At 41.9% G+C, this 20,808-nt stretch overlaps 1 protein-coding gene across 1 annotated transcript; it reads right to left on the reverse strand.

Moving 5' to 3' along the window:
* Positions 1-3,490: 3,490 nt before the first annotated feature.
* Positions 3,491-20,310, reverse strand: TYSND1 (trypsin like peroxisomal matrix peptidase 1). The gene is made up of 4 exons (XM_053691932.1): positions 16,272-20,310; positions 14,554-14,684; positions 13,017-13,202; positions 3,491-11,458 (listed from the first exon to the last, which is right to left on the reverse strand). Exons 1-4 carry the CDS (start codon positions 17,501-17,503, stop codon positions 11,241-11,243), a joined length of 1,767 nt encoding a protein of 588 aa, XP_053547907.1. The 5' UTR covers positions 17,504-20,310; the 3' UTR covers positions 3,491-11,240.
* Positions 20,311-20,808: the final 498 nt, after the last annotated feature.

The following is a 20,808-nucleotide window of genomic DNA, read 5'->3' on the forward strand; positions in this document are numbered from 1 at the left end:
TGTGTATATGTAAGCATGATGTATATGTGACTGTCTGTATGTGATTGTGTATGTATATATGTGTGTGTATATGACTGTGTGTGTGTATGTATATGTGTGTATGTGATTGTGTGTGTGTATGTATGTGTGTATATATATATATACATATATGTGTGTATAAATATATATATATATGTGTGTGTGTGTGTGTGTGTATGCATATGTAAGTGTGCTTGTGTATGTGACAGTGTCAAACAGTACCACATAGGGACAAATATTGCTATACGGTGCCAAACACTACTATATATCTCAAACTATTTATCCTACATTTCATTACCAAGAGTAAGGGGCTGATATTCAAACCCTTGTGGCTCAGGCAAAATATTCTAAGAATCCTCGTCGGTACAGCGAGGCCCTTAAAGAAATTTAGAAACACAATTTTTTCTTGAGAAATGTTTATGTTGCTATGGAGTGTTCTTTATATGAAACAAACTCCTACATTACAATGTCTAAATCCTAAAGCATTTGTGTGACTTCTCTCTATGCCGCTGAGGTTTTGCATATCACCCCCAGTATGAGAGTGCTGATTAGTTTCTCTGTACATAACGTTATTTAGCCGTGAGGCTGTTGCTTTTCAGTAACTGTTGCTTATATGTTATAATTGTTACTCAGCTTTCTGTGCTAAGATCCCTATAACAATGAGAGCTTTAGTGCAGTGTTTGAAGTCATCTGAAGCTACAGGCTGTTCTGGTTATGAAAATCCTCTGCCTTATTAAGTGCTTTGGGTAGGTTCTTTGTTCCCAAATACACTGCAAGATTTAACTTACAGAGCAACATGTCAGTAGCAGAAACACTATTGTATATGACCAGGACAGGCCCTGCCCCACAGTGATAAATTATAAAAGCATAAAGTGACGTTCATTTACAGCAATAATGTATCTATATCATTATTAACCCTCATTTATAAAACAGCCACAGTCTCACATGAAGCCTCAGTTCAGACCCCATGACTTGCAGCCCATCATGTATAAGCCCATATGAAACTTCAGATCAGACCCCTTAACCTGCAGCCATAAGTCCACATGAAACCTCAGATCAGACCCCTTCACCTGCAGCCTTGCCAGCCATAAACCCACATGAAACCTCAGATCAGACCCCTTAACCTGCAGCCCCTGCCAGCCATAAGTCCACATGAAACCTCAGATCAGACCCCTTCACCTGCAGCCTTGCCAGCCATTAATCCACATGAAACCTTAGATCAGACCCCTTAACCTGCAGTCCCTGCCAGCCATAAGCCCACGTGAAACATCAGATCAGACCCCCATATCCTGCAGCCCCTGCCAGCCATAAGCCCACATGAAACCTCAGTTCAGACCCCATGACTTTCAGCCCATCATATATAAGCCCACATGAAACCTTTAGATCAGACCCCTTAACCTGCAGTCCCTGCCATCCATAAGCCCACATGAAACCTCAGATCAGACCCCTTAACCTGCAGCCCCTGACAGCTTTAAGCCCACATGAAACATCAGATCAGACCCCTTAACCTGCAGTCCCTGCCATCCATAAGCCTACATGAAACCTCAGATCAGACCCCCATATCCTGCAGACCCTGCCAGCAATAAGCCTACATGAAACCTCAGATCAGACCCCATGACCTGCAGCCCCTGCCAGCCATAAGCCTACAAGAAACCTCAAATCAGACCCCATATCCTGCAGCCCCTGCCAGCCATAACCCCATATAAAACCTCAGATCAGGCTCCATGACCTGCAGCCTCTACCAGCCATAAGCCTACAAGAAACCTCCGATCAAACCTTATGGCCTGTGGCCCCTGCCAGCCATAAGCCCACATGAAACCTCCGATCAAACCTTATGGCGTGTGAGCACTGCCAGCCATAAGCCCACATGAAACCTCCGATCAAACCTTATGGCCTGTGGCCCCTGCCAGCCATAAGCCCACATGAAACCTCCTATCAAACCTTATGGCGTGTGGGCACTGCCAGCCATAAGCCCACATGAAACCTCCGATCAAACCTTATGGCCTGTGGCCCCTGCCAGCCATAAGCCCACATGAAACCTCCGATCAAACCTTATGGCCTGTGACCGCTGCCAGCCATAATCCCACATGAAACCTCCGATCAAACCTTATGGCCTGTGGCCCCTGCAAGCCATAAGCCCACATGAAACCTCCGACCAAACCTTATGGCCTGTGGCCCCTGCCAGCCATAAGCCGACATGAAACCTCCGATCAAACCTTATGGCCTGTGGCACCTGCCAGCCATAAGCCCACATGAAACCTCCGATCAAACCTTATGGCCTGTGGCCCCTGCCAGCCATAAGCCCATATAAAACCTCAGATCAGGCTCCATGACCTGCAGCCTCTACCAGCCATAAGCCTACAAGAAACCTCCGATCAAACCTTATGGCCTGTGGCCCCTGCCAGCCATAAGCCCACATGAAACCTCCGATCAAACCTTATGGCCTGTGGCCCCTGCCAGCCATAACCCCATATAAAACCTCAGATCAGGCTCCATGACCTGCAGCCTCTACCAGCCATAAGCCTACAAGAAACCTCCGATCAAACCTTATGGCCTGTGGCCCCTGCCAGCCATAAGCCCACATGAAACCTCCGATCAAACCTTATGGCGTGTGGGCACTGCCAGCCATAATCCCACATGAAACCTCCGATCAAACCTTATGGCCTGTGGCCCCTGCCAGCCATAAGCCCACATGAAACCTCCGATCAGGCTCCATGACCTGCATTAATTATATCACTGTACAGCATATACGACTCCCTCAGTTTGGTATCTGCTTTCTTACATACATTTTACTGTACAGGAAGACACAATACTAGACAGTTCAGTTAAATACTGGACAGAAGATAACCCTAGTGTCACCCCTGCTATTATTTTGGGGGTATTTTTTTTTTTTTTTTCTCACCCTGTCTGTGGACGCTCATGGCTGATGATGCATAGAATAGTCTGGACTCTGTTATTTACAAATATAGCACAGAAGAGGTTTGTTGTTGTTAATGTGAAACCATAGCTGGGAGCCAAACCGCATTTCAAGTTGTCACTGATCTGCTGGTGACAGTGGCCTTTCCAGAGCTGCTCATTAGGCGGCGTAACTCTCGCCAGGCTCGGGGTGTCAGACAACATTTCATTTCCTATTAATTACTAGATCTGTGTCTCAGGGACAAGTTTCCTAGGCAGCCAGCAGTAGCTTACTTAGACAAATAGATTTTAGCAAGTCTTAATGGATGCTGGCAGCATTATGAAAATAAAAGAGTATAAATACTGCAACCAAATCAATTGATTGTGCCGGCAGCGTTAATGCAGTCACAGAGCTTCTGATTTACTACACACAGGTTCTGCATTGCTGTTGCCATAGAAACAGGACACTGTTAAACATATAAGATCTGAAAAAACAGGTATTTTAAGGAACCAGATAAGATTTGTTATATCAACACAATAACATTAAAATCAGTAACATATTTACAATAATCATATATCATTAATATAAGGACATTTTTATTAGGGAACGCAGAGAATAATTTCAGTGCAGAAGTACACAATCTCTTGTTAGAGTGGAGATCACAATAATTAATGATTCTTTGGTAGTTCAGTCATCTGTCTTTCAAATACATAGAAATATCTTCATTTGTATTTTAATAAGCAAAATATTTTCATGGATAATCCATTGTAGTCAAATACGTATGATTAGAATAAAACTTGCCCGCCCTCTGCTGGTACCACAAAAAAACTGATGTCTACATATGACATGTAAGTGACCAAATGTTGGTTAATGATCATATATATTAGAGACAAAGGTTTGGAGTTTGGTTTAATTGATAAAGTACAGTTAACTATTCCACTACTGTTGTAAGTTGTTATGCCAGAAACTTGTTATGATCATGATTGGTTAAGCTGATGCCATCAGCAGCCGTAAGTGCCAAATACTAGTGCTCTGTGACATTCAAATCCTTTTGTGTCCAGTGAGGCCAATGGTAACACACATCCTCACTGTGACCATGCCACACGCGTCTCCTTAAGTCATTCTGTTGGATGTACAGAGGACACGAGTGACAAACCAGGAAAGGGGGCCCTGGGCAACTGCCTGATGGGAAAACCAGCCCTGTTTATATCTTGCTGACCTTTCTGTAGTATAGTGAGATATTGGCCACAATTAAGGCAGATAAGGCACTCTCCCCATAATTTGCACACATCATTCATAAAGCGACAATTGTTTGTGTTTAAGTCATTAGTTCCATGTGTAATATAACTATATAAAAGATTACATATATATATATTAATATGTTAGCATATGAGTTATTAATCTTGGACCAGTCAAAGGTCTTTATTTAAAAAAATCCCTGAAATGTGAGATTTATTATATCTTCCCAAGGCAAATTAAAAGTCTAGATACAGGGGTGTCAAACTCAAATTCATCGGGGGCCGCATCAGCAGTTTGGTCATCCTCAAAGGGCCGGTTGAATCTAGGACTATGTGTCCACTCTTTATTATCATAATAAATTATTGTCACTGCATTCAATTATTACTGTTTTTTCTAATAATGTGTAAGTAATAACTAGCATTTACACACAAATACACACACACATATTTACACACACAAACATACATTCACACATTTACACACAAACACACATTTACACACAAACACACATACACATATTTACACACACATACTTACACACACAAACATACATTCACACATTTACACACAAACACATATTTACACACACAAACATACATACACACATACACATATTTACACACACAAACATACATTCACACATTCACACACACAAACATACATTCACACATTTACACACAAACACACATACACATATTTACACACACAAACATACATTCACACATATTTACACACAAACACACATTTACACACAAACACACATTTACACACACAAACATACATTCACACATTTACACACAAACACACACACACATATTTACACACACAAACATACATTCACACATTTACACACAAACACACACACACATTTACACACACAAACATACATTCACACATTTACACACAAACACACATACACATATTTACACACACATACACACACAAACATACATTCACACATTTACACACAAACACACAAACACACATTTACACACACAAACATACATTCACACATTTACACACAAACACATATTTACACACACAAACATACATTCACACATTTACACACAAACACATATTTACACACACAAACATACATTCACACATTTACACACAAACACATATTTACACACACAAACATACATTCACACATTTACACACAAACACATATTTACACACACAAACATACATTCACACATTTACACACAAACACACATTTACACACAAACACATATTTACACACATACTTACACACATTTACACACAAACACACATTTACACACAAACACACATTTACACACAAACACACATACACATATTTACACACACATACTTACACACAAACATACATTCACACATTTACACACAAACACACACTTACACACAAAAACTTTATTACTGCTCTGATTTAGGTGGGCAATAAACTAATGATAATGCAGTGTGAATATGTTTTCCCATGCATGCAAGCATAACAGGCAGGGATAAGGTTAATAAAATCTGTGCAGACTACAAATCAGTCACAGACAGTACAAGTGTAGGAGCAGACTACCGAGATAAAGATTTGATTTATTACCTGGGGAAGGCTGAGAGCAGAATAAGACAATCTGCAGAGACAGAGCCTCAGAACGGCTGTTTACTTAGAATTGTCCTGCTGACATATTATTTAAAAAAAACATGTTTTCCTTACCAGCCTCGCTGTGTGCCTGCTGCTGCCTCTCTGGTCTCTGCTGCTAGCCCTTTTCCCGCGCGTGCAGATACATAGGGAAGCTGGGAGGAAGTGATGAGGGAGCAGGAGGTCAGTGTCTTGTTCTCACTCAGTCACTTCCTCCCAGCCAGAAGTTTTCCATAAGTTAAATATGTATTTTTTATTTATTTTTTTAAAGTGTTTGGACCTCTTATTGTGCTGTTAACATTTGTCCATTGCACACAGCACTCCCATGTTTCATGAAACAAAATTTGAGAATATATCTGACATTTATATTTAACCCGTCCCACATACATTTTCTCTTTTAATATGAAATATTTACTAGTGTTACAACAGTACCAAGATTCTTCATGTCTGCGCCTCCATCTTAAAACCAGCTAAAACACAAGTTCAATGTCTGGACTCCGGAGGAACGATATCTGCCTTCTCTCCGGGGGTCATAATCCTAATCTTCAGACTAATAGAGTCTTTTAGACCCGAAATCTAAAGCAAAGAGTCTGGTAAGCGCCATGGGGGCCTAGCAGTAATGAACAGCTTCTGGCAGCAGTCTCAGTACAGCACTCCCAACCAAATGTCGGCACAGCTCAGTTACACACTGCCTCAGAGCCTCCTCTCAGCAATACTATGAGTACAACCAAAGCTCCAGCCACTCTACACCACAACGATATGATGCTGCTGCCCCGCGAAATAGCAGGTCACAAGTCAGTTCTCTCACCCTTATAGAAGTGAGACTCTCACTTGAATCACTTCTATAAGGGTGAGAACTGAGTGACCTGCTATTTCGCCGGGCAGGCACAGGGGCAGCAGCATCATATCGAGAGCCATCATTATAGCAGAGAATCGCGGTATCAGGGGAGCCCAGAGGAGCGTTCTTCTAATGACCCGCCGGCCGCTCACATCTTAATCGCATTATGATTATTGCAGTTATGATTATAAGGTGACTGTGAGGAAAAGGACCGCGACCGCTGCAAGCTCTGGGTAGGGGAGTTCTCAGGAGATTTCACATCAGCTCAGCAGTAGTGCACAGAATAGATCTGAGAGATCTCGGAAGCCCCTGTTCAGGATCCATAGCGCAGCCAGCAGCACCTGTCTCTCCTGCATACAGCGACTGTAAGTGGATACTCAGTCTCACAGCCGCTGTATGCAAGACAGTATGAGTATGTTTCTCCTGAGTCCTGAAAAAAAAAAAAGCAAAAAAAAAAAAGCGAGAATAAAATGTGAAGGCTGGCGGCGGCTACACGGGCTACATGACGAGGTCTGGTGGGCCGGATTCGGCCCGCGGGAGTGTGTTTGACACCCGTGGTCTAGAACATGTTGGTCATCAGCTTTTGGCTTGTGTAATATTTATCTATATAACAGTACATCATCAGATTATCTATATAACAGTACATAATCAGATTATCTATATAATCAGTACAGGTAGAGTCTAGGAAATACAACCTGCACACACCTAACCTGAGAAGAGACTAACGCTGCAGCTCATTGTGAGAGTCCTGAAGTGACGTTCTAGAAGGACAGAGCCGCAGTAGCACACAAGAAGGTGCCATAAAAATGATTAGATTTCACTGGCTAAACTATCAATAGTGATTCTTATCAATGATTTCCGTACTAGCCCAGCAACAGAAATTTATCTAAACCATTTTAAAGTACCTAAGGTATTGGCATTTACTACCTCCTTAGGTAATTATTTCCACAATTTTATTGCTCTTACAGTGAAAAAACGTTTAAATTGCTGGAGATAAAATCTCCTTTCATCCAGCTTTAAATTGTGACCTTGTCAAAATTTTCTTGGAATAAACAGAGCTTCTACCATCGCTGTATATGGGCCTTGAATATATTTATATAAAGTTATCATGTCACCTCTCAAGCACTTTTTTTCTAGAGAAAACAGACCCAGTTTGGCTAACCTCCACTCATAGCTTAAATTCTCCAGTCCCCTGTATTAGCTTTGTGGCCCTTCTCTGAACTTATTCTAAGTCTGCAATCTATTTTTTGAGATTGGTCCCCAGAACTGCACTCCATACACAAGGTGAAGTCTTACCAGGGATTTATATAGTGAGAGAATTATGCTTTCCTCTTAATACATGCTAGTAACTTATTAGTCTTAGAAGCCGCTTCCCTAAAAATTTTGTTTGCCTGAATAAAATATTAAAGGGACAGTCTAGGCCAAAATAAACTTTCATGATTCAGATAGATCATGTCATTTTAAACAATTTTCCAATTTACTTTTATCACCACTTTTGCTTTGTTCTCTTGGTATTCTTAGTCGAAAGCTTAACCTAGGAGGTTCATATGCTAATTTCTTAGACCTTGAAGCCCACCTCTTTTCAGAATGCATTTTAACAGTTTTTCACCACTAGAGGGTGTTAGCTCATGTGTTTCATATAGATAACACTGCACTCGTGCACGTGAAGTTATCTGGGAGCAGGTACTGATTGGCTAAACTGCAAGTCTGTCAAAAGAACTGAAATAAAGGGGCAGTTTGCAGAGGCTTAGATACAAGATAATCACAGAAGTTAAAAGTACATTAATATAACTGTGTTAGTTATGCAAAACTGGGAAATGGGTAATAAAGGGATTATCTATCTTTTAAAACAATAAAAATTCTGGTGTAGACTGTCCCTTTAAGTAAAATCTGTTTCCATTGAATCTAATGCCGCAGTTTTGGTTTGCTACAACTCCCACTGTTTTACTGGTGAAGATGGACGTGCAGCTGCTTGAGCGACAACAAAAAAATATTTATTCATTATGACAAGAACAAAAGTTTAAAAACAAAAAATAATAAATTTGAAATGTCCTCTAAAAAAAAAAAAAAAAAAAAAAAAGTAGACTACATTTTGCTCTTAAAGGGACAGTCTAGTCAAAATTAAACTTTCATGATTCAGATAGAGAATGTAATTTTCAAAAACTTTCAAATTTACTTTTATCATCAAATTTGCTTTGTTCTCTTGATATTATTTGTAGAAAGCTAAACCTAGGTAGGCTCATATGCTAATTTCTAAGTCCTTATCCCACCGCATTTTATTAACTTTTCACAGCTAGATGGCGATAGTTCATGTGTGCCATATTAGATAACATTGTGCTCACTCCCGTGGAGTTATACACATATCAGCACTGATTGGCTAAAAATGCAAGTTTGTCAAAAGAACTGCAATAAGGGGGCAATCTGCAAAGGCTTAGATACAGGGTAATCACAGAGGTAAAAAGTATATTAATATAACTGAGATAAGGAGCAGTCTGCAGAGGCTTAGATACAGGGTAATCACAGAGGTAAAAAGTATATTAATATAACTGAGATAAGGGGCAGTCTGCAGAGGCTTAGATACAAGGTAATCAAAGAGGTAAAAAGTATATTAATATAACTGAGATAAGGGGCAGTCTGCAGAGGCTTAGATACAGGGTAATCACAGAGGTAAAACGTGTATTAATATAACTGAGATAAGGGGCAGTCTGCAGAGCTTAGATACAGGGTAATCACAGAGGTAAAACGTGTATTAATATAACTGAGATAAGGGGCAGTCTGCAGAGGCTTAGATACAAGGTAATCACAGAGGTAAAAAGTATATTAATATAACTGAGATAAGGGGCAGTCTGCAGAGGCTTAGATACAGGGTAATCACAGAGGTAAAAAGTATATTAATATAACTGAGATAAGGGGCAGTCTGCAGAGGCTTAGATACAAGGCAATTACAGAGGTAAAAAGTATAATAATATAACTGAGATAAGGGGCAGTCTGCAGAGGCTTAGATACAGGGTAATCACAGAGGTAAAAAGTATATTAATATAACTGAGATAAGGGGACAGTCAGCAGAGGCTTAGATACAAGGTAATCACAGAGGTAAAAAGTATATTACTATAACTGAGATAAGGGGCAGTCTGCAGAGGGTTAGATACGGGGTAATCACAGAGGTAAAAAGTATATTAATATAACTGAGATAAGGGGCAGTCTGCAGAGGGTTAGATACGGGGTAATCACAGAGGTAAAAAGTATATTAATATAACTGAGATAAGGGGCAGTCTGCAGAGGCTTAGATACAAGGCAATTACAGAGGTAAAAAGTATAATAATATAACTGAGATAAGGGGCAGTCTGCAGAGGCTTAGATACAGGGTAATCACAGAGGTAAAAAGTATATTAATATAACTGAGATAAGGGGACAGTCAGCAGAGGCTTAGATACAAGGTAATCACAGAGGTAAAAAGTATATTACTATAACTGAGATAAGGGGCAGTCTGCAGAGGGTTAGATACGGGGTAATCACAGAGGTAAAAAGTATATTAATATAACTGAGATAAGGGGCAGTCTGCAGAGGGTTAGATACGGGGTAATCACAGAGGTAAAAAGTATATTAATATAACTGAGATAAGGGGCAGTCTGCAGAGGGTTAGATACGGGGTAATCACAGAGGTAAAAAGTGTATTAATATAACAGTGTTGGTTATGCAAATGTGGGTAATAAAGGGATTACCTTTTTTAAGCAATAATAATTCTGGAGTAGACTGTCCCTTTAACTACAAACTAGAGAGAACAATGTGACTTGACTGATTATTTTGTGACATTCCTCAGTGGTCTCACACATTGATTTGGGGGCCCTGCTGGTTTGTTGAGACCACGAGATGGGAGGGTAGAGGAGTCTGCAGGATGCGCTTTCATAATGATTTATATATTAAGTTGGGTTTGGGGTGATCATGACGACGGATCGTTTCACTATAGTTAGATTCACGGTTGTCTCATCTGTGTACTCACAGTTTATCCCACATGAATATTCATAAGGCATCTAATCAAGAGACCATTCTGAGTGTGATGGGAAGGCAAACAGAATGCGCCGTGTTTTAGGTGTCGTTATGGTAATGCTTCAGTGCGTATTGCGATTAAGAGGTTTAGGTAAATAATTAAACAGAATATAGCGTTTCTCAAGATGATGTCCCCAGTACCTCAAAGGAAGTGTGATGCGAGTTAGGATGAGTATAAATGATGTATTTTTGTAGTATACATAACTTATAGAATTCTAGTAAAATGTTACCGCACCTATAACATGTGCACCCGCGTTCAAACAACGCACATGCTATGAGCTGGAGGTAGCTTATGTGGGTCATCTCTGATAAGATGCATGCCAAGGCTGGCTTTCTGCACAGTGCATGCAGCATATGCACATATGCCCCTGAAACAGTGATCATTTTTAGTAGAACAATTTTTGCAAATACAGGTATATTGCAAAAATGTTTTTAAATGAAAACTGTAGTGCGCTTGTGCATTTTTCATTTTTAAATATTATGCCCCTTTATAAACTCAGTTGATACGCCTAAATAAAGGAAACTTCCCTCTATAAAATGGTGATGCAGTCTTTGTAGAGTGGACAGAACTGGGATCTATAAGCTGTCATTCAGAGTTTGCTCTGCAAAACATTTTCCTGCCTCCTCTGCAAGCGCCACACGTCTCTCACCGCGCGACTGGCCTTATTTAGCTCTTGGAATCCGCTCAGCTCTCCAAACTGTCTGTACCTCTGTAAGGCCGTCTGTAAGACAGATATAGGGATACTGAAGTTCAGATGGGGGTACGTGGCACCGGTAGCATTATCTCTCGTGTTACTGGTTACAATCCCTAAAAAGCAAATGAGAAAAAAGAATCTAAGCATTAAAATATAAAAAAATATATATTTTGATATGAGTAAATGGACCTAGAATTTCTGGAACCGAGATAATAATTTGCTACAGAATGTTGTCTAACTGGCACAGAAAATAAAAATAATCAGAGCACATATGGAACAATAAACACAACTGCTTGGTTCTGCATATACAGCGCGGCAACTGGGATGTTAAAAAGTATTTATGGTCTGTATGAAAAGATGATAAAACATCATTATGTTCTATATAAGGACACTGGCTACAATTATTAGTATTATCAACATATTATAAAGACGACTATTGCGCTAAACTGACAAATGAAAAATACCAACAAGTGAAGTTTTGTAACCAGAAAATGACATCACATTCCGGGTGCACAGGAATAAAGGAAAGAATAAATATCCCTGTATAGAACATTTATCTATATAACAGTTGGAGGGCCCCTGGCCCCTACACTGGGATTCACATACATTATGTTCAATATTAGTTGCCCAACTAACATAGGTGATGCTGAGAGTAAACCAGAAACTAAATGCAAAGCTTAAGTGCTCCGAGCATGATGACATCTAACAGAATTAGCGTCACTTTACACTGGATGTGACATTGTGTCATTTATAAATGTAAATGCTGCTCCCCTTACAGAGCCACAGAGGGACGCACATAATAATATCTTTAAATGGATGAATAGAAACTACTGACCTTGCATTATTTATAGAGGATCACAGATTAGGTTTTCCCTTGGTACCTTTGTGGGTGCAGCTAGCAGTGACTTTCTCAGTTTTTACCCCCTCGTCAGACTAGTTTCCCCCCATCCTGTATTTATCCTCTCCTCACCTTGTTACCCCCATTTCTGATTAATTCTCCTTTGACCCTCACTTTTCAGTTTCATGAGACTGACAGCTGCCCCTCTCCCTATACAAACACAATAACTGACAACGTCAACATAATAGTGACAAGAACTTGCTCTGTTTATTGGAAATGAATCCGACGTATTGGTCTTATTAATATAGCAGCTAAACACCTATAGGAACATCTTTTATTTAAAGGGACATGTCTTTCATAGTCAGATAGAGAACACAATTTTAAACAACTTTCCAATTTACTTCTATTATCTAATTTTGCTTTATTCTCTTTTTTTGGAGAAGCAGCAATACACTCCTGGGAGCTAGTGGAACACATTGGTAAGTCAATTATACCAATCAACAGTTAGCCCCTAAGCCTACCTAGGTATGCTTTTCAACAAAGGATACCAAGAGAACTAAGAAAATTAGATAATAGAAGTAAATTGATCAATGTGAATCATAAAATATTTTTTGGTGGGTTTGATGTCCCTTTAATTACCGATTCACATTTTCATTAATATCTCAGAACATGCAAATTCTGGGTTTGTATTACTATTATTAAGTATCTACCACTTCTGCTGCCAGATAATTTCACACAACTACACCAGGCTTACACCACATAAGGAGAAGCCGGGGCTTTCAGCATTAAGATTAAGCTACAATTGGACAAATTGTGATATTGAGTTTTGTTACCAAGTAGTTTTCCAGAGCGAGCACTGACCACAGGACCTCCACTTGAGCCACCATGAACTGCACAGGTGGTTTGTAGCATGGCTGGGACATCGCCCACACAAATCACAGCAGACAGGGATCCAGAAGTTACAGACGGACCACAATTCTCACCAAACGCTCCATATGCAAGGACAAAAACATCTTCACCTGAAAGCAGAAACATCACACACAAAGGACGTTAAAGCAAATAACTCAGCAAAGACAATATATTTCTTCATTACCTGTATTTACCAGAGAAATGCACCCTACATTTACAGTTGATGTTTACGTGCGCTGAGCTATGCACCCTACATTTACAGCTGATGTTTACGTGCGCTGAGCTATGCGATACTTAGGACAAGGAGGAACTTGAGATAACTTCTGTTCCGTTTTAAGGCTCTAGAACCCACCCGCCCACCACCGTCATGGAGTGAGCAATAAAGTGATTCTCTCTCTCAAGTGACCTTGTGTGGTTTGTATAAGCTTCTGGGCCGGCACTGCTCCCAGTAACATAATGTCTTCAGATGTATACATCAAAAGGGAGGAAGACACTGCCTGATATCTGATCGTTTCTCCCATGACTCACATTAGTGCAGTTGGTTTATTTAGCAGATAATACAATGTAACTTTATGTGCTCTCCTTATGTAATGTCATTTATCCGACAGGACTAATGTTCTCCTGAACTCGATTATTTAAGACAAAAGACAGTAACTGCAGCTAAGTGACCTTTCAATCACTCGGGTATCAAGCTAAAGGCTTTCAGCAGACAACACATTACCATTTTGTCTTTATAAATAAAACCATGTAGAAGCTATTAATGGTACGTTCTTGTCTGTGTGATGAACAAGAATTATAGCTTTGGGCATCCTCTGGTGTGGTTTATCAGTAAATAGCCAGCACCTGTCACTGCAGCCTTGTGTGGTGTGATTTGCTACCAATGCAGATATATCTTAGTATGCAAATTAAAAAACTAAATACTTATGAGAAATAATCAGTTTTTCCCCATTTGTTTAGTGGTGACTGTGGAAGCTTTAATTGGTGGATTAGTAAATACCACCCCTTTCCTAGACTCCACCCACTGGTCGTACAGTTACTAGATACAATATTACCAATAACAAATTTGCACCAGTATGCCAACTCTTGCTTCCATAACACAATTTAGTTGTGGGCGATCTTGAACTATAGTAAGGTTGGGGTTACAGAGCTATGGTTAAGTCCTGAGATGCCAATAAGGGCTATAATATGAGTGTTTAACCCCTCTCTGGTATCTAAGGGGTTAATGAGAGGCGTCTCCCCCAGTGGCAATATCATCTGTAACATTCACTTGTTCACTGTACGGCCCCAGCATATTACTGATTTCCCTTTAAAGTAAATCTGTTTCTTTGTTGTTCTACTAGACGGCATCTTAACAAGCATTACCGTTCCTAGCACCTCTCCATAACAATATCTTATATGTGCAGTTTGTAGCCAGAGGAAATTAGAGGTGAGAGATACCCTGGTGCCGAGATGGTAACGCACCTGTGCGATAATCAGAAGGCCACACAGGTTTAGGAATACCTGGGACCATTTTTTCCAGTTCTACAACTGCAATGTCAAATGGAGACGCTTCTTCAGTGCAAAACAGCACCTGTCCTGTAACTGTCTGAAACCTGGAAACACAGATGAATGTAAATAGCTGGAATTAAGCTCGCACAAGACATGATCAAATAATTATATATATTTTATGAAAACAGTAATCAGTAGAGACAGAGCTGTTTCACATTGTCATTACTATGCAAGTTTGAACTGATTTAGATAAACTTATCCCCAGTGAACAGTCATGAAGTGTGACATATTCTTAAACTGGTCCCATCTGTAGATTCTCTCTGCAAATACAAAACAGCTGTGATCTGATGGCTGCTCTGAAACAATGACTGGACCATCCTACAGACCGCGGCCTGGTGCTACGTGCCGGTAAAAGTGCAGATGACCTCTGCTTGTTGTTTTTAGTGCACAAATTACTTTATAAATATTGTCTGTGCTGCTTAAACGGACATTAAACACTATATAAATGAAGCATTCAGAGAAAAGATTACTCTTAGAATCACATGTAGATGTATTTTTTTAAAGTTTCATTAGCGGTTTAAATATTGACAAAATAAGTGTAAAGTTTTAGTGTCTATAAACAATAGGAGCTGCCATGTTGTAAATCAGGTTGCCTTTCCTGCTGTGGCCAATTAGAGACAGTTATAAATCAGTCACTAGTGGTGCAACCAATGGCTGTGTGTAATATAACAGTGTTTTGCACTTCCATTTCTAACAGGAACTGAAAAGCTCACAATTTCAGAATTGAATTACAAGAATGGGGACCAAATAAATAATGAAAGTATATTGCAGATATTTTTTATAATTTTATGTTATCATCTCAAAGTGTTTAATGTCCCCTTAATGGGACAATAATACCTCACTTTCTTTTTTCTGAATGCACATTAACCAACGCACAGACTAGCCCCATATCGGTTCCAAAAGAAGTGTCCAAACCAGCAGATAAATATGTAACATAGACGACCACCCGTGGGTCCTGCATTAATCACCGCTCTATAATAAGCTGTGGTCAGTACAGCCCATTTCCAGCCGCTTACAGCTAGTGATTGCGTTACCACCTGCAACACTGTCTTTGCACACAGGAGAGGCCACAGGGTTAATTCAGGACCTATGGGGACATCTAAATGATATATTTACTGATTCAGTCACCTTTTCTGGAATAGATGTGCACTACTCAATGTGCTACTTAAAGGGACATAAAAGCTAATATTTAACTTTCATTATTTAGATAAGAGTGTCATTTTAAGAGACATGTCAATCTACTTCTGTTGTGAAATTTATTTTGCTCTCTGTGTCCTTTGTTAAAAAGCAGGTAGGTATGCGGAGGAGTGTGCACGTGTCTGGAACACTAGATAGCATACCTAGGTAGGTACAAGAGCAGTGTACGACTGGCAGCTAGTCTATTTAACCCCTGGGCTACTAAACAGGATTACAATGTATTGTCTCTGACTGGGGAACAAGCTAGAGGTTTCAATGGCAAATGTCCTCTTTGTTAAGCAAATAACAAAATAGAAAAATGGTAGAAACAAAATCTATAACTGATGTGTTCAGGTCACATCACTAATGAAGAAAACAGTGGGACAACGTGCATTTATAATGTCTTGTGTAAGAGGCAATACAAAGAGGAAGTGAAGCTCAGAGTATTCACCTACTTGTCAGATGCCGGATGCCGAATCTTCACCAAGACGTTGGTTGCATCCCTTACCACATGCCGACACGTCAGCACCATCTTTTGGTCCAGTAAGACACCAGATCCCCAAACTCCGCCCGAGTCTATCAGAACAACGGCTGCTACCAGCTGCTCTATATGGTTGGGACTTCTCTTAAGATCAGCGACACAATTGTTCACCAGCTGCATTGCTTCTAGGCTGTGTTTTACATATGCACTAGTCCTACCTAAAGCTTTGGTGATGTTCCTCAGAATGTGGCTAATGGAGCACGCTAAGGTCAGTCCTACCCATTCGTTGTTCTTCCAGCAAAGGGGTGACACAACAATGCCTGCTAGATGCAACCAATCTCCTTCAACAACAAATATGCCACCTCCTTCTGAACCCGGCAAGCATCGAGCATCGGTCAGAAGAACAACATTTCTGTGGCCAGCTGTATTACTGAGGACCCCTTTGCTCACTGTGTTCAGGAAGATGTCTGGGTAGAAAGAACCAAATGGGGACCCACAAGCAAAAACTTCACTGCCTTTCAGCAATTTTGAGGAGTCTATGAAGGTGATTTTACCACATTGCACAGTCAAGGGGCATTGGAGCCTCAAAACAGCAAACCAATGAAGATAGGCCAGGTCCTTCTGCATCTCACCAAACTCATGCTTCTCCTCTTCACTGGAGAACACCCAACCTTCTGTTTTTCCAAACAATCTAGAAAATGCCACATGGAATTCTACACAGGGCACCAGCATAAGTATCTGTGCACAGAGTTGCTGTCGGTCTGAGGGTGACCCTGCATGGTTTGCTATAGGGATCAGTCCAATTCTCTGCTCTTGGACCACAGTAATGGGGTGATCTTCCAGTTTAGCATTTCTGGGCTCAGAAGGACATTCCACCTGTATTATCAGATCTGTGACAAAATCATTAGCTAGGAAAAGATTGTCATCAGTTTCTGGGAATTTCCTTTCTGTCTTTTTCAGGAAGGGGAAAAATATTGCCCCATGACATAGCACTATCCCTAAGCTAGCGTCCAGGATGACTCCGCTGCAGCTCCACTGCCCATCACACTCATTTTTAGACACATTTGGGTGCAGTGTCACTGGCTTTCTCTCGCTGCCATAATCTACTTTTTGCATATTTCCCCCAGCTTTCGTACAAGGGTCATGTGGTGGTCTGGAAATGGTGACAACACAACCACTACCCTCAGCTGGCTGCAGATTAACCATTTTTACTCTAAATGATACTCAGTAAAACAACTGTCATCCCTCTTGGTGACACCCTAAAAGCTTAGTATTTTATAGGCCTGCACAAGCTTTAGCTCTGTATAACACACGTGTGTCACCTCAGTATAACAATCAGCTGTCCCCTCACCCTGCACCAGTTTAGCTCTGTATAACACACATCTCTCCTGGTGTAACCTCAGTATAACAATCAGCTGTCCCCTCACCCTGCACCAGTTTAGCTCTGTATAACACACACCCCTCCTGGTGTCACCTCAGTATAACAATCAGCTGTCCCCTCACCCTGGACCAGTTTAGCTCTGTATAACACACATCCCTCCTGGTGTCACCTCAGTATAACAATCAGCTGTCCCCCTCACCCTGAACGTTTAGCTCTGTATCACACACACCCCTCCTGGTGTCACCTCAGTATAACAATCAGCTGTCCCCTCACCCTGCACCAGTTTAGCTCTGTATAACACACATCCCTCCTGGTGTCACCTCAGTATAACAATCAGCTGTCCCCTCACCCTGCACCAGTTTAGCTCTGTATAACACACACCCCTCCCGGTGTCACCTCAGTATAATAAGCAGCTGTCCCCTGACCCTGCACCAGTTTAGCTCTGTATAACACACATCCCTCCCGGTGTCACCTCAGTATAACAATCAGCTGTCCCCTGACCCTGCACCAGTTTAGCTCTGTATAACACACATCCCTCCTGGTGTCACCTCAGTATAACAATCAGCTGTCCCCTCACCCTGCACCAGTTTAGCTCTGTATAACACACATCTCTCCTGGTGTCACCTCAGTATAACAATCAGCTGTCCCCTCACCCTGCACCAGTTTAGCTCTGTATCACACACATCCCTCCTGGTGTCACCTCAGTATAACAATCAGCTGTCCCCTCACCCTGCACCAGTTTAGCTCTGTATCACACACACCCCTCCTGGTGTCACCTCAGTATAACAATCAGCTGTCCCCTCACCCTACACCAGTTTAGCTCTGTATAACACACTCCCCTCCTGGTGTCACCTCAGTATAACAATCAGCTGTCCCCTCACCCTGCACCAGTTTAGCTCTGTATCACACACACCCCTCCTGGTGTCACCTCAGTATAACAATCAGCTGTCCCCTGACCCTGCACCAGTTTAGCTCTGTATCACACACACCCCTCCTGGTGTCACCTCAGTATAACAATCAGCTGTCCCCTGACCCTGCACCAGTTTAGCTCTGTATAACACACACCCCTCCTGGTGTCACCTCAGTATAACAATCAGCTGTCCCCTGACCCTGCACCAGTTTAGCTCTGTATAACACACACCCCTCCTGGTGTCACCTCAGTATAACAATCAGCTGTCCCCTAACCCTGCACCAGTTTAGCTCTGTATAACACACACCCCTCCTGGTGTCACCTCAGTATAATAATCAGCTCTCCCCTGACCCTGCACCAGTTTAGCTCTGTATCACACACACCCCTCCTGGTGTCACCTCAGTATAACAAGCAGCTGTCCCCTCACCCTGCACCAGTTTAGCTCTGTATAACACACACCCCTCCTGGTGTCACCTCAGTATAACAATCAGCTGTCCCCTCACCCTGCACCAGTTTAGCTCTGTATAACACACACCCCTCCTGGTGTCACCTCAGTATAACAAGCAGCTGCCCCCTCACCCTGCACCAGTTTAGCTCTGTATAACACACACCCCTCCTGGTGTCACCTCAGTATAACAATCAGCTGTCCCCTGACCCTGCACCAGTTTAGCTCTGTATAACACACACCCCTCCTGGTGTCACCTCAGTATAACAATCAGCTGTCCCCTCACCCTGGACCAGTTTAGCTCTGTATAACACACATCCCTCCTGGTGTCACCTCAGTATAACAATCAGCTGTCCCCTCACCCTGCACCAGTTTAGCTCTGTATAACACACACCCCTCCTGGTGTCACCTCAGTATAACAATCAGCTGTCCCCTCACCCTGCACCAGTTTAGCTCTGTATAACACACATCCCTGCTGGTGTCACCTCAGTATAACAAGCAGCTGTCCCCTCACCCTGCACCAGTTTAGCTCTGTATAACACACATCCCTGCTGGTGTCACCTCAGTATAACAATCAGCTGTCCCCTCACCCTGCACCAGTTTAGCTCTGTATCACACACACCCCTCCTGGTGTCACCTCAGTATAACAATCAGCTCTCCCCTGACCCTGCACCAGTTTAGCTCTGTATAACACACATCCCTCCTGGTGTCACCTCAGTATAACAATCAGCTGTCCCCTCACCCTGCACCAGTTTAGCTCTGTATCACACACACCCCTCCTGGTGTGACCTCAGTATAACAATCAGCTGTCCCCTCACCCTGGACCAGTTTAGCTCTGTATAACACACATCCCTCCTGGTGTCACCTCAGTATAACAATCAGCTGTCCCCTCACCCTGCACCAGTTTAGCTCTGTATCACACACACCCCTCCTGGTGTGACCTCAGTATAACAATCAGCTGTCCCCTGACCCTGCGCCAGTTTAGCTCTGTATAACACACACCCCTCCTGGTGTCACCTCAGTATAACAATCAGCTGTCCCCTCACCCTGCACCAGTTTAGCTCTGTATCACACACACCCCTCCTGGTGTCACCTCAGTATAACAATCAGCTGTCCCCTCACCCTGCACCAGTTTAGCTCTGTATCACACACACCCCTCCTGGTGTCATCTCAGTATAACAATCAGCTGTCCCCTCACCCTGCACCAGTTTAGCTCTGTATAACACACATCCCTGACATGACAGTTCCTGATACAAAGTACACACAGCCTGCAGCCACACCCGGAAGTGCCTTGTATGAGCCCAGCCCTCTAATTGGTTGGCACTGCCTCTTCTTTTGTCTTGATAACGTTGATTGGCTGACCCTAGTGACACAATGACTTAAAAAGCGTCAGTCACATCACGCCTAGTGCTCTGATTCGCTGCCCCGAATGTGATTAGTATAAGCTTTCACCCTTATTTCTCAGCCCCTGAACCCGTGTAAAGTATTCACAATCTTGACGTGATTGGTTACTTGAACTTTCCCCGAATCTGCATAACCTATAAATACTCTTCTCTTATTGGCTGCGTATTCCCTCCCTAACTCTGCATAACATATACACAGCTCCTCGCTCCCTCTGATTGGCCGTGAGGTCCCCTTTCCGCAAACCTGTATAAAGTATATCAGACAGATATGTAACCTCTTCACCTAATCTTCACCTAATTTGCCGCATGTCACGTGAGTGCAATGACACGCCCCTCAGGACCATTTGTGGCCCTTTATACTCTGCTGTAGGG

The sequence above is a fragment of the Bombina bombina genome, chromosome 9 (assembly GCF_027579735.1).
Source record: "Bombina bombina isolate aBomBom1 chromosome 9, aBomBom1.pri, whole genome shotgun sequence".
In the NCBI taxonomy this organism is placed as follows: domain Eukaryota; kingdom Metazoa; phylum Chordata; class Amphibia; order Anura; family Bombinatoridae; genus Bombina; species Bombina bombina.